This window comes from Lithobates pipiens, unplaced genomic scaffold (assembly GCF_037356315.1).
Source record: "Lithobates pipiens isolate NorthernLeopardFrog02 unplaced genomic scaffold, aLitPip1_a1.2 Scaffold_23, whole genome shotgun sequence".
NCBI lineage: Eukaryota > Metazoa > Chordata > Amphibia > Anura > Ranidae > Lithobates > Lithobates pipiens.
The window spans coordinates 79,504,715-79,519,268 of NW_027507785.1; the positions used below are offsets into that span (position 1 = coordinate 79,504,715).

A 14,554-nucleotide genomic window follows, 5' to 3' on the forward strand; every position below is an offset into this window, starting at 1 on the left:
CCTGCTGGGAAACACACAGCTCCCAGAGGCAGCGGGGACCGTCCGGATTGCGCCGCGCGGCTCGCGCATGCGCAGTAGGGAACCGGGAAATTAAGCCGAAAGGCTCCATTTCCTGATTCCCATACCCAAGATGGCGGCGGCAGGACCCGCCAGACGAGCGAGCGATCGGCTTCGGGTGCCGACATCGCGGGCGCGCTGGACAGGTAAGTGTCACTATTTAAAAGTCAGCAGCTGCAGTATTTGTAGCTGCTGGCTTTTAAAAAAAAATAAAAAAACGCGGAGTCCCGGTGGACTCCCGCTTTAAACAGAGACCTTCCACAATCGAGTAAAAAAATACTTTTCTGGAATGGATCTCCTGCAGATGTTGCAAATGTGTGCAGACTAAACCCCTGCCTTTAAAGTGGTTGTAAACCCTTACAACAAACTTTGACCTACAGGTAAGCCTAGATTAAGGCTTACCTGTAGGTCCAAGAAATATCTCCTAAACCTACACGGTTTAGGAGATATTTGCCAAAAGACAGGCACTGCTATTTACGGCGCATGCGCACTGAGCGCACCACTGTCAACAGCGATATGCCGCGAGTGGCGGCTCCTGTGCGCATGCGCGGGAGTGATATCATCGCGGGCTTCGCCAAATGACAGCAGCGGAGCAGCGAGATCGACCGAGAAGATGGATGCTCCGGACTACAGGGGACAGCGGTGACTTCACTGGCTCCTGTGTCTGGTAAGTGACACATAATGGACTACTATGCGATGCGATGCATAGTAGTCCATTATGCTTTACCTTTGCAGGGAATCAAAGCGGAAGTAAACTCATCAGGGTTTACTTCCTCTTTTTTTTTTTTTTTGAAGTTATTTTTATTGATTTGCAAGTAAACAATAAAACAACCTACAGCCTATTGGGCATACCCAGGCTGATTACTACAAACCCCCCCTGAGTCAAACAATCAGGGAACAACCAAATAACCCTCCCCCTCCCCCCCACCCGACACACCGCCACCGGCGTGTGTCTCCAAACAGAAAAAATAAAAAGAGAAACCCCCCCTCCCCCTGTACGCTCCAGCACCACTGCACATTACTCAGGACAGTTACTTAATTCACCCATGCTCCACCGCAGTCCACACTTAGACCCAGAAAAAAAAATATGCAAGCATCACCCTTCACCTACCAATCCCCTATTGCCCACTTAATAATGAACCAGGGATACATGAATATCACACAACTCAGAACTCTTCCATTAAGTATTAATGAAACTCCATCAGTCCGGATTCAAGTCAGCGTTGGTGTCACGCGACTCCGTCCAAATGCCCCATACTTTATGAAATTTAGTGCCACAGCCTCGCGAAAGGTAGGTGGCCCTGTAAAGAGGGAGGGCCGTATTCACTAAGTGCTTCCAAAAATTAATAGAGGGGGCTACCGGGGCCTTCCATTTGAGAACAATCGACTTACGGGCATAGTACAGCAATAAGCCCAGGAGTGTTCTGAGCGCTCGGCGTGGAGCCAGCAGCTCGACCAGTCCTAAGAGGCTTATCTCGACCGATAAAGGTATGTTAACGGTGGTAACCGCCAGAATAAAATTAGTCACCTCCACCCAAAACCTAGCTATCTGAGGACAGCTCCAGAACATGTGTATGAAATCCGCCGAAGGTGAGTTGCATCTCCAACAAGAATCAGGGACAGATGGATAGATTCTGTGAAGACGTTGCGGAGTGTAATATACCCTATGTACTATTTTGAATTGCACCAATCTATCTCTGGCTGACACTAACTGTAGAAAAGGATACTCCCATACATCTTCCCAGTCCTCCATATCCAAGGAGGGAAAATCAGCTTCCCACCTTGCCCTTTGGAGTTCCAAACCGGTATGGACACCTGGGAGTAACACCTTGTAGATAGCAGACAACGGTTTGGACAGATCAACATCTCGGAGCAGAGATTCCAACCTTGAGGTGTAAAATGCGACAGGGGCATTCCCAAACTGCGTTCGAAAGGCATGATTAAGTTGTAAGTATCTGAATAAGTGTGAGTTGGGCAGTGTATACTGTTGTTTCAGCCTATCAAAGGTCTGTATTTTGCCCTCAACACAGAGTTGATCAATATATTTGATACCCCTGCTTGCCCATACACTAGGGTCGGGAATAGAGCCAAATTCCGGTAAATTCGGGTTGAACCAAAGAGGACTATGCGGGGAGATGTGTCCCGAGGGTACGGGGCGCAGCAGATTGGCAGCCTTCCATGCCCTTATAACCGCCCTCATTGCAGCAGTAAGAAGAAAGGGGGCTCGTAGACCGCGATACACCAAGTGTCTTAGTGCCTCATACGACCCCAACCACGCCGCTTCCAGGACCACCGCCGCATTGGACTCGTCTGAAACCAGCCAATTATGAGCATGGGACAGAAGAGCCGCCACATAATAGGAGTGCAAATCCGGGCAAGCTAACCCACCCTCCCCCCAAGGCCTCTGCAATACCGTGAGCTTAAACCGTGGCTGACCAGCGCCCCAGAGAAAGGACACCAAAAGAGAATTTATCGTGCGAAATATTTTTTTAGGTATCCAGACTGGAGCGTGTCTGAGAACATAGAGAAAAGCAGGCAAAAGCTTCATCTTAAACAAATTAATTCTCCCAATCAAAGTGAGAGGGAGATGCGACCATGCCTTCAGTCTAGTCCTCATCCTCCGCACCAGTGGATCCAGATTGAGGGCACAAAAATCAGAGGTAGAGGGGGAAATGTAAATCCCCAAATATTTCATTGTGTCTGTCCACATGAGTGGCAGGTTGGGATCCGCAGCTGCCTTGGCTTCCCTATCTATTGACATAATTTGAGATTTATCCCAGTTCACCTTAAGCCCTGAACAGTCAGTTAAGTGAGAAAGAATGAGTAGCGTCTCCCTGAGAGACTGGGCCGGGTCACTTAAAAAGAGTATGAGGTCATCTGCATAAAAGGCTACCTTCTCCTGTATGGAACCTACCTGTATCCCTCTAACTCCCTCCGCCTTCCTGAGGGCCGACGCGAGTGGCTCCATTGCCAGGGCAAACAGAGCCGGTGACAATGGACAACCCTGCCGCGTTCCTCTCCTAACAGCGAAAGGCTCTGACAAGGCGCCACCCATCTTAATCTGCGCCAAGGGTTCCTTATATAAAATATGTATCCAATTACAAAATCCCACTCCAAAACCCATGGCCTCCAAAACTAAGGACATAAACTGCCAGGCCACAGAGTCAAAAGCTTTTTCAATATCTAGTGTAACTAAGACCCTCGTAGAAGACTCAGTGGCCGGCAACTGCAAATGTGTAAACACCCGTCGTAGATTTATATCAGTGGACTTCCCTGGCATAAATCCAGTTTGGTCCATATCAATCAGGGATGACAGGACCGTCCGTAACCTGGTGGCCAGAATTTTCGTCAAGATTTTCAGGTCATAATTTAGCAGGGAGATCGGTCTATAGGAAGCACACAGGGAGATATCCTTGCCAGGCTTAGGGATAAGCACTATATGTGCTTGATACATGGATGGGGGAAGCCCCATTTGAAGTTTGCTATCGGAGAACACTTTTAACAACTTGGGAGCAATCAGTGGGGCATACATCCTGTACCAGTCGCCAGGTAGACCATCAGGTCCAGGAGTCTTCCCACCAGGGAGTGAGCGAATTGCCTCCTCCACTTCCTCCAAAGTAAAGTCCTTATCTAGGAATTCCCGGTCCTCCTGTGATAGAGTGGGCAAATTTAAGGAGGAAAGAAATTCCCTCTGCGCTTCCACCGACCCCCCTGGAACCTCAGCATACAGTTGTTCATAGAAGGCCCTAAACTCAGAAAGGATCATGTCAGGCGCGGACACCAACTGACCATCCGACCCACAGATCTCCGAGACAACTGTCTGCATTTTAGAATCAGCTACTAAATTTGCCAGAAGCTTACCATTTTTGTCCCCGGATTCGAAGATTTTCCCTGCCATAGACTTCAGATCTAAGTGTGTGGCCTCTGCAAGATGAAGGGATAAGGCCCGTCTTGAATCAGCCAGCCGAGTAAAGCGCTCCGGGGTCGGTGAGGCGGAAAAAGCCTCAGCCGCCTTGGCCTCGCTCCCCTCTAGCTGCCGCATCCGAGATGACATCTCAGAGCGGACCGCCTTGATAGCCGATATATATTCCCCCCTGGTGTTTACTTCCTCTTTAACGCATACTGTTACGCCACATACACACGGTCGGAAATTCCGCCAGCAAAAGTCCGATGTGAGCTTTTGGTCGGGAAATTCCGACTGTGTATGCTCCATCAGAGTTTTGCTGTAGGAATTTCGGCCAGAAAAAGATTGCGAGCTGGTTCTCAAATTTTCCGACGGAAAAAATTCCTATTGGAAAATCCGATCGCTTGTAGCAATTCCGACGCGCAAAATTCCTATGCATGCTCGGAAACAATTTGACGCATGCGCAGAAGCATTGAAATTCATTTTCTCGGCTCGTTGTAGTGTGTACATCACCGCGTTCTTGACGGTTGAAAGTTCAGAGAACTTTTGTGTGACCGTGTGTATGCAAGCCAAGCATGCATACACACGGAGCGGAATTCCGTCGGAAAATACATCCAAGGTTTTTCCGACTGAAAATCCGACCATGTGTATGGGGCATTCGACAGGTTATTTGGTTGTCTACGGGCTGGTGGTAAGTTAAGCTTGGTTTTTCCCTTAGATTTATCCTTGGCCTCGTATTTTATCTACTGTAGATAGCCATTGTTTGGTTTGCATCTCAAGTGAAGAGAAATGGAGATTGGGAAGACCTCCATGGAAGGTTTCCTGACAATTTACACATTTCTCCATGTTTCCCAATGTTGGTGCTACCATCCTTCAGACTAGGACTTCTAAAGGTACCTTAATGATGGGTGTTAGCCACCTAACATAAATCTTTTATCACAGAATGTTAGCAATGATATTGTACCCAGTACATTCAACCGTGAAGGCTAAGTATTAAAAAAACAAACAAAAAAAAAACCTTACTCTTGCAATTTGATCTGCCATTTGTAGACGACCATCTAATTCACGTCTTATCTGGGCAGCTTGCTCATCTGGATTGTCCAACTGCGGAAGGAAAAAAAAAAAAGAATAAGAAATCGAAAACCAGTTCTGAAGTTTAGATCAGTGAGGCATAGTAGATCATAAATGTCTGTAATATAATTGGTTAAGATTGTTATGACATAATATAGAACAAATTACCAATATATATATATACTGTATTTGTTCACCAGGGAAGTCTTTATTTAGGAGGGATGAGCAATTTTTTAAAAATGTCATCAAAGTTTGTATGTGAATTTCAGTTCATCACAATCCTTGTACTTCTTATTTTTACCCAACATTGATCACACAGGGCGGATCAGTGATGATCCACCCCGTGGACATCCACTTGCTCAGCAGGGGTCACTCTGTCGATCTCCGGTGAGCAGGAAGATGACAGGTCCGTCTCTGCACACTGCGCAGGGACGGACCTGTCAGAGTGTCGCTCTCCCCTATGGGAGATCGGATAACGATGGACCGCAGAGTCCGTGGTCACCCGATCCGATGACCGATGGAAAAGTAGGTTTTTTCCTCCGTCACACTTTTTCGGATCGGAGCGGGTCAGATGTCAGCGGGCATGTCACAGCTAACATCCGATGCTCCATAGAGGTCTATGGAGCATCCGTTCAGGTCTGCCTAAAAGAATGACAGGTGGACTTGCACGAATCAGTAGTGTGAAAGAGCCATAATTGATTTCAATAGTGAGACGCCTCCTCTGAAATTCCCAGCTTAGCCCCCTCCTCCTTTCACACTGATGCACTGCACATGAAACCTAATCAAACACAGAGGGGTATATATATATATATATATATATATATATATATATATATATATAAAAGTTTGCATTATGGCCACTAGATAGAGCCGACAATCATAGGAAATAAATACTTATTTTCTATGATCTTGAGCTGCATCTAGTGGCCATGATGTAGTATTTACCCAGACCACTCTATTTTTTATGATTGAATAACATTAAACCTGCAGAGGAACTAGAAGGAAAACATTTACCCCATTCAAACAGAACAGAAGTACCAGCAGTTTCACTAGATGAATAGAAAAGCAAAAGTTTTTATGAATACATCCTTGAAAGTGAAACCTTCTTTAACCAACCATGACGGATGGGTGGCACTGGGAACTCAGGTGTGGAAATCACATTGCTCGGGTCCCTGAAGACTCATCTAACCGCCAGTATATATCCAAATCTGAAATATTCATTTCTATTGGCTAGATATTTTAAAATCCACTGCCCCCTTTTTCCAAAATGTCCAAATCAGGCTGATTCGCATGTAATTGATTTGGTCACCCCGTGGGATGTCACAGCTCTTAAACACTATGGCGCCAGTATATATACACAAGGGAAGCATTTACACCACAAATTCAGAGGTGAAATCATTAGAAAATACATTCCTTTAAAGGAAAACTCAACTCAAAAAAAATAAATGAACACAAGGCATTCTGTAATTTATTGTTATTAAAATGTATCTTTCTATTTCAATCTGCAGTTGTTCCAATTTTGTAAAGCTGTCAATAAATCCAATGCAGTATGGCAATCTGGAAGTGTGCTGTACATCAGTGGAAATGTAATTTCCTGCTTGTGTGATTGGCTCATTGGATTTCTCATAAGTATGGGATGGAGATACAAGGAAGCAATTGCTATTTCAGTGACATGATTCCTTTATACTTGCGGCTGGGGGGGTGATGAAAACACACAGCTGACCCACGTTTTTTACTGCCCCCCCCCCAAGCTGCAAAGACAACCAGATGGAATGAGCGACAGAGAAAATCCCCCCTTGCGTTTGGTGGGCAGCACTGATGTGATGGCCGTATTCGTTTTCTTTTTTAGGCTTTCTTTCTAGCCAGCAATTCTGTTCTTTTTCAAAAGAATAAGCTCTTTTGCAGACATATCAGTTAAAGGGATGAGGCAAACCATTTAACACTGACAGGGGTACTTACAACGATCAGCATTTAATGATTTATGTAAAACTTTTTTTTCAAAGGGAAAAAATGTTGCTGTAACTGCTTATAAAGTATTAGCTGGAGTTTAGCTTCAATATCTTAGTGTATTTAAATATGCTAGTACATCTAATGCCGCGTACACACGATAGGAATTCTCATCGGAAAAAGCTCTGATGGTTTTCCCGATGGAATTCCGATGGAATTCGGCTCAAGTTGTCTTGCCTACACACAGTCACATCAAATTCCAATCGTTATAACATACAACACGTACGACGGGACTAGAAAAAGGAAGTTCAATAGCCAGTAGCCAATAGCTTCTGTCTTGTAGTTGAATCTGAGCATGCGTGATTTTTGGTGTGTCGGAATTGCATACACACGATCGGAATTACCGATAGAAAGTTTTTCCGTCTGGAAAATTGAGAACATGCTATAAATTTTTGGCTGGCGGAAATTTGGCTGGCGGAAATTCGGACCGCTAAATTCCGATGGAACATACACACGGTCGCATTTTCCGATGAAAAGCTCTCATCGGTCTTTCTGGCCAGAATTCCAATCGTGTGTACGCGGCATAAGACTCCCCTCCCCCAGACTGACAATGTAGCTGTCCCAAGATGCCCCCTGTGCTACTTCATCCAGCTTGGGGGCACTCTAATACAGGAGATGTGTTACTGGCCAGATCACAAGGTGAAAACAGAGGAAAAAAAAAAAAGAAAACAACTGCAGCCACCACATCTAATAATTGGTACACTGCAATATCTCATCCCCTCCCTTTTCTGACCTGCTGGGCTGCATGCTCAGATAAGGGTCTAGATTTGGGGGGGGACCCCACGTAATTTTTTCCCAGATTTTTTTTTACCGGCAATTCTTCTTTTTACATTCAGCTGTCCGCGGGCAATCCCAGCCCGCTCCGCAACCAGCTATACACAGGGGGTTAGTTACTAAAGGAAAATCCACTTTGCACTGCAAGTGCACTTGGAAGTAAAGTCGCTGTAGATTCAAGGGGGACATGCAAGGAAAATAAAAAACAGCATTTTAGCTTGCATATGATTGGATGATAAAATCAGGAGAGCTTCCCCTCATTTCAGATCTACCCCTCAGATTTAGAGCGACTGCACATCCAAGTGCACTTGCAGTGCAAAGTGGATTCTCCTTTCATAAATAACCCCCATAGCGTGTTAAAGCGAAAAACAAAAAACAGAATACATTAAAAAAAACGCAACGCTATATTCTGTCTATCACCCTACATAACAACAAAAACGCACCTTTGTTTGTTAAAAAAAAAAGCAAAACTTGCATTTTTGGTGCAGCTCTATTGAAGTTTATCACACGCAAAACGCAATCTGCTCTGGGAAAAAAAAGTCCCTGACCCTTTCCAAACACATACTGGCAGAAAAACACATAGATGTGAATGTGTACCATAGGAAACCATGTTAAATGGACTGTAGTGTGTTTCTGCAAACTGAAAAACGCATAGGTGGTGAACGTAGGGTTAAATTGCATTAAAGGGGTTTTAAAACTTCGTTTTTTATTTTCTAAATAGGTTCCTTTAAGCTAGTGCATTGTTGGTTCACTTACCTTTTCCTTCGATTTCCCTTCTAAATGTTTTTTTTCTTTGTCTGAATTTCTCATTTCCTGTTTCTCCTCAGTAAACTTCACACCATCATCTGAGCGGTGTTTAGTCAGCCAGAACAGCTTACTGAGGAGGAACAGGAAGTGAGAAATTCAGACAAAGAAAACAAAGAAAAAAAACATTTAGAAGGAAAATCGAAGGAAAAGGTAAGTGAACCAACAATGCACTAGCTTAAAGGAACCTATTTAGAAAAAAAAAACGAACCTTTACAATCCATTTAGGTGCAGGAAAACTGCACCCCATTTCTCGTGTTGTTATATGACCATGCCGGTTTTCTTGTTCTTTATATTTTGTTATATTTTATAAGAAAAGAAAGACAACATTTAGTAATCCAGTACTCTATCCCAGTGATAATAGTAGTATTTACTTGGGATGAAACCAAAGGTCACTGTATTATTATATTTATTATAATTATGACTTGCAAACATTTCTGATTATTTTATTGAAGTGCGCTTTCTGGAAGATAAGCAGCAAGCCACAAGCTGCTCCAGCCATAAACGACAGTTTATTAAAGTCTGTTTGCAGCCATATTGGCTCTGGATAAATTAATCCTATTTTAATAGAGTAAAATTTCGATCCTGTGGGGTTACCCCCCCCCCCCCCTTCCAAATCAGAAGAGTATGGCAATCATTTCATGAGATGTTTAATCCTTATCACGGTTGTCTATCTTAGTCCTCAGGGGTCACTGGCTTGACACTAATTTGGAAATTTCCTAATTATTGGGCAATCAATCAATTAGTACTTTAATGTACATCACTCAGCCAATGTCCTTGGTGGCATCGCTCTGATCACATGACTGCAGCACTCTTCATCATTTAGGGAAAATCTATATTCATAAAACTCAATATATATGTAATTAAAAGTCTTCTGAACCTTATGTAATATGCATTTAGCCCACACCTATTTATTTATTTATTTTTTATAAAATGCATGCTAATATACTTTAAGTATGGGCTTTTATATTTCCATATACCTGGAGACGCAACCGGAAATGAGAGAAAGTCTCTTCAAACTGAATGAAATTCCAAACTACTGTCACAGAACAGGTGTCCTCCATTCCTCCATGGAGGATTTCCTCCATGGAAGACACTATGGAGCTCTTGCTCAGGCGAAAAACTCAGAATTTTGGCTTTCCCTTTTTGTCTTGGTGGCAATCATCATCAGAAGGACAAATAAAAAAGTAACCTAGGGTTGCCACCTTTTCTTAAAGCCAAACCTGAACACTTTAGCCACATACGGCCATTTTGTTTTTAAGGGCAAATGAGGTGTAAAGGAGATCTCTGTTGTAAGGGTGTTTCTTCTTACCAAAGCTCCCACTTACTTTAGAGTTCCCAGAATTCTCCCTTAAATCAAGGTTCCCAAAGCCCCTCTTACAATAGAGTCCTCAGGGCACCCCTTACATCTGAGTCCCCCTTACCTGGATGGTGAGACCACTGACCAAAGGATGGAGGCTCAGGCATCAACACCTTACATCTACATTGTATGCTGAGCTTCAAAATTCTAGCCCGCCAATCCCTTTCCTGAGGCACAAAACACAGGGGATTGGAGTGTTGGTGGGCAGATAGAGTTGTAAGGGTGGGAGGAGGAGGAGCAGATTGAGTCATCTCTCCTCTCCTGTCCACGTATGGGGGTGGGGTGGGCCCCGTGCGCACATCTATGTACTTGGTGGTTGTGGTACGCAGTTACTTGGGGTACTGCAGTCCATTCTGAATAATGTGTCACATGATTCAAAACCCGGACTGTCCGGGTCAATCCTGGACAGGTGGCAACCCTAAAGTAAACGTGTGCCAAAATCACCTGCTCTATTCACAGTAAATTCACAGTCCTATTTCCAGCTGCTGTCACAAGGTGTCTAGATATCCTGAGGAATATTTAGCAAAAATCCAAAGGCAGGGTACAGTGCTAACTATATTAATGTATACACTACAATATATTCTTGTAAATTCAGGATGCACTTGGCCGAAAAAACCCGAGACCGAAGCAGAGAGTGTTTTACATTATTTTTCTTAAAGCGGGAGTCCACCGGGACTCCGCGTTTTTTTTTTTTTTAAAAGCCAGCAGCTACAAATACTGCAGCTGCTGACTTTTAAAATAGTAACACTTACCTGTCCAGCGCGCCCACGATGTCGGCACCCGAAGCCGATCGCTAGGTCGTCTGTCGGGTCCTGCCGCCGCCATCTTGGGTATGGGAATCAGGAAATGGAGCCTTTCGGCTTCATTTCCCGGTTCCCTACTGCGCATGCGCGAATTGCGCTGCGCAATAAGGATGCTCCCCGCTGCCTCTGGGAGCTGTGTGTTTCCCAGCAGGCAGCAGGGCACTTGCGGGAAGGGGCGGGCACTTGCGGAAAGGGGCGTAAGTTACGCCCCTTTCCGCAGAGAGCTGTCCCGGAAGTGGGTGCAGTTACCTGGATTATCCAGGTAACTGCACCCCCCTCCCCCCTGAAAGGTGCCGATTGTGGCACCGGAGGGGGGGAGGGTTCCGATGAGCGGAAGGTCCACTTTAGGGTGGACCTCCGCTTTAAATTGAATTAATGTGGCTGTCATTTTGGCATTGAAGTCAATGGGACACAATTTTGCATTAAAGTCACTAGGGGGTGTTTTTGCATTGAAGTCATTGGGACGTGAGCTTTTGCATTGAAGTCAATAGGGGGCGTTTTTGCATTGAAGTCAATGTGATGCAGATATGTATTGAAGTCACAGCAGCACAGTGGTGTAGTGGTTAGCAATTTTGCCTAGCCAGCAAAAGGGTTGTTAGTTTGAATCCCAACCACGACACCACCTGCCTGGAGTTTGCATGTTCTCCCTGTGCCTGCGAGGGTTTCCTCCCACACTCCAAGGACATGCTAGTAGGTTAATTGGGTCCACTCCAAATTGGCCCTAGTATGTTTATGTATGAATGTGAGTAATGCTGTGTACACACTGTTGGACTTTCCGGCAGAAAAGGTCAGACGGAATCATTTCATCGGATATTCCGATCGTGTGTGGGCTTCAGCTGACTTTTTTTTTTTTTAACATTCTGACGGACCTAGAAATAGAACATGTTTTAAATCCTTCTGATGGACTCAATTCCTATCAGGATATCTGTTCTTCTGTATGCTGTTCCGACGGACCAACAAAAAAAATGACGCAAGGGCAGCTATTGGCTACTGGCTATTGAACTTTTTCTAGTCTCGTCGTACGTGTTGTACGTCACTGCGTTCTAAACAATCGGACTTTAGTGTGATCGTGTGTAGGCAATTCTGTTTCAGCGGAACTCCGTCGGAAAAACCGTCAGAGTTTATTCTGACGGAAAAAACTGTCGTATGTACGCGGCATTAGGGAACCTTATATTGTAAGCTCCTTGAAGGCAGGGACTGATATGAATGTACAGTCTATATGTAAAGCCGTGTGTAAATTGACAGCGCAATTTAAGTACCTGAAAGTCGATTGCGCACTGAAGTCACTAGAGGGAGTTTTTGCATTGAAGTCAATGGGACATGATTTTGCACTGAAGTCACTAGGGTGCGTTTTTGCATTGATGGGATGTGATTTTGTATTAAAATCAATGGGATGCAGCATTATCCTTTGTGCCTTCTCCAACTTCACACAATGGAAGAATTAATGCTTTGGGTTACCATGTTTGTCAAAATGCAATAATGATTCCAAGGTCCGGATGTGACGGAACGAATCTGTTGGACAATTCGATTGTGTGTGGGCTTCATCGGACCGTTGCTGTCGAAAAATCAGATGGACTTTAGATTTAGAACATGTTTCAAATCTTTCCGACAGACTCGAGTCCGGTTGAAAAATTTGTTCGTCTTTATGCTAGTCCAACGGAAGAAAACTGACGCGAGGGCAGCTATTGGCTACTGGCTATGAACTTCCTTATTCTAGTCTGATTGTACGTCATTACGGTCGAATCCGTTGGACTTTGGTGTGATTGTGGGTGGCCAAGTCCGTTCGTTCGGAAAGTCCATCAGAAGTGCGCCGAAAGTCCCTTGGGAAGACCATCGGACCTAGTCCGGTCGTGTGTACACGGCATAAGCTATTAAAGTTCATGTGCATGTAAAGGTGTCCCAATACGTTTAACAATATAGTGTATGTCAACTTAACCTTGGTGTGCTCACAATATATGTTCAGCATTCAGTAATGACTGGTAGAATCAATGCTGAATTCCAGGCCACCTAAACTTTTGTTTTCCAGCTCAGGTCGGTGTGTTTTTGAGGAATCCCAAGGTATATGTCCTTCTTTCTGCAAAAAAAGCCCTGAGCTTTGCATTGTTTCTTCACAAAATCACTACAATATGCAACATCTACAAGATAAGAGACGTGCTGTTTCTACCGGCTTACGTCTGATAAAGTTCTTAGTTTTCTTTGATGCAGAGATTCAAAAAGACCTTTAGCAAGTAGGAGTTTGACTTTGTTCTGTTCAACAAGAACAATATTTAAATATTCATAAAGGTCTTACCATAAATAATGAATCTAAAGGTCGGTGGGTGGTAGTAATTAATGCTTGGTGAAAAAATTAGGGACAAGTGGAAACTATAAATGCATTATTTCAACACGTTTGGAAATAAAATACAGACCCACATACCTGCTACGGTAGCTATCAGAGAGAGGACACTCTGCGCTAATTGTGAAAAAAAGCTTTACTGGCGAAAGAAGACTGTGCTGAAGCCACACCCAATCAGAGGTCACTAGGGGAACTGTATGATTGGGTGTTGCTGCCCCATGTGACTCTGGCCACCATCTTGGGTCAGGCAGAGCCTAATTAACCCCTTCCTGCCTGCCATATAGCAAAGTGGTTGTGTTATCTTGAAGGGACGTCATATGACGTGATCAGGATAACAAGCCGGCCCATGCATGCGGGGGCTTTTCGTGGTGCTGTGTGTCAGTCTGACACAGCGCATCGCTGAGCAGGGCAAAGAGCCTCTGACAGAGGCTCTTTACCGCGTGATAAGCCGTGTCCAATCACAGTTGATTACGATGTAAACAGGAAAAGCCGCGTATCGGCTTTTCCTCACTAAAATCTGACAGACGCGAGTAGGGGAGAGCCGATCAGCAGCTCTCCTGACAGGGGGGTCCACGTTGATTATCAGCACAGCACAGCTCCCCCCCCCAGGATGCCCACCCAGTACCACCAGGGATGCCCCCCATGGCTACCAGGAATGCCCACCACTGATGACCACCAGGTATGCCACCCATGACCACCAGGGATGCCAATCAGTGCCCACATATGATGACAATCAGTGTCCACATATGATGCCAATCAGTGCCCATCAGCAATGCCTGCCAGTGCCTCCATATCAGTCATGCCCATCAGTGCCATCTATCAGTCTCCATCAGTGCCCCCCATCAGTGCCACCTATCAGTGCCCATCCATGAAAATCAGTGTCACCTATCAGTACCCATCAGTACCACCTATCAATGCCCGTCAGTGACACCCATAAGTACCCATCAGTGCAGCCTTTCAGTGCCCATCAGTGTTGCCTATCAATGCCACCTATGAGTGCCCATCTGTGTCGCCTATGAGTGCCCATCAGTGCTGCATATCAGTGCCCCCTATGAGTGCCCATCATCAATGTCACCTCATTGGTGACACCTCATCAGTGCCCATCAGTGCCGCCTTGTCAGTTAAGGGGAAAACGTACTTATTTACAAAATTTTATAACAGAAACGAAGAAAAAAGTTTTTTATTTGTTTAGCTAAAAAATTAAGACCCCAGGGGTGATCAAATATCACCAAAAGAAATCTCTATTTGTGGGAACAAAATTATAAGAATTTTTTTTGGGTACAGTGTAGCATCTCCTACCAATAAGAGTGAAGGATCCGAAGCACATCAAGTTTTCCATTATCCTACATTGAAAGTATTGGATTACGGTTGTGGCCTTTTAAGTGCATGAGAATGCACAAACTGAGTTATTCTCAGGCTGATTATATAAAGACGGTGGA

At 44.6% G+C, this 14,554-nt stretch overlaps 1 protein-coding gene across 23 annotated transcripts in view; it reads right to left on the minus strand.

Annotated features, from left to right (window-relative positions):
* CADPS (calcium dependent secretion activator) overlaps positions 1-14,554 on the minus strand; it is a 624,105-nt gene that overhangs the window by 350,005 nt on the left and 259,546 nt on the right. For all 23 annotated transcript variants that reach the window (XM_077451917.1, XM_077451920.1, XM_077451911.1 and 20 more), the window contains exon 4: positions 4,985-5,065. In XM_077451917.1, coding sequence (XP_077308043.1) covers positions 4,985-5,065 — 81 coding nt within the window. The remainder of the gene's footprint in view (positions 1-4,984; positions 5,066-14,554) is intronic.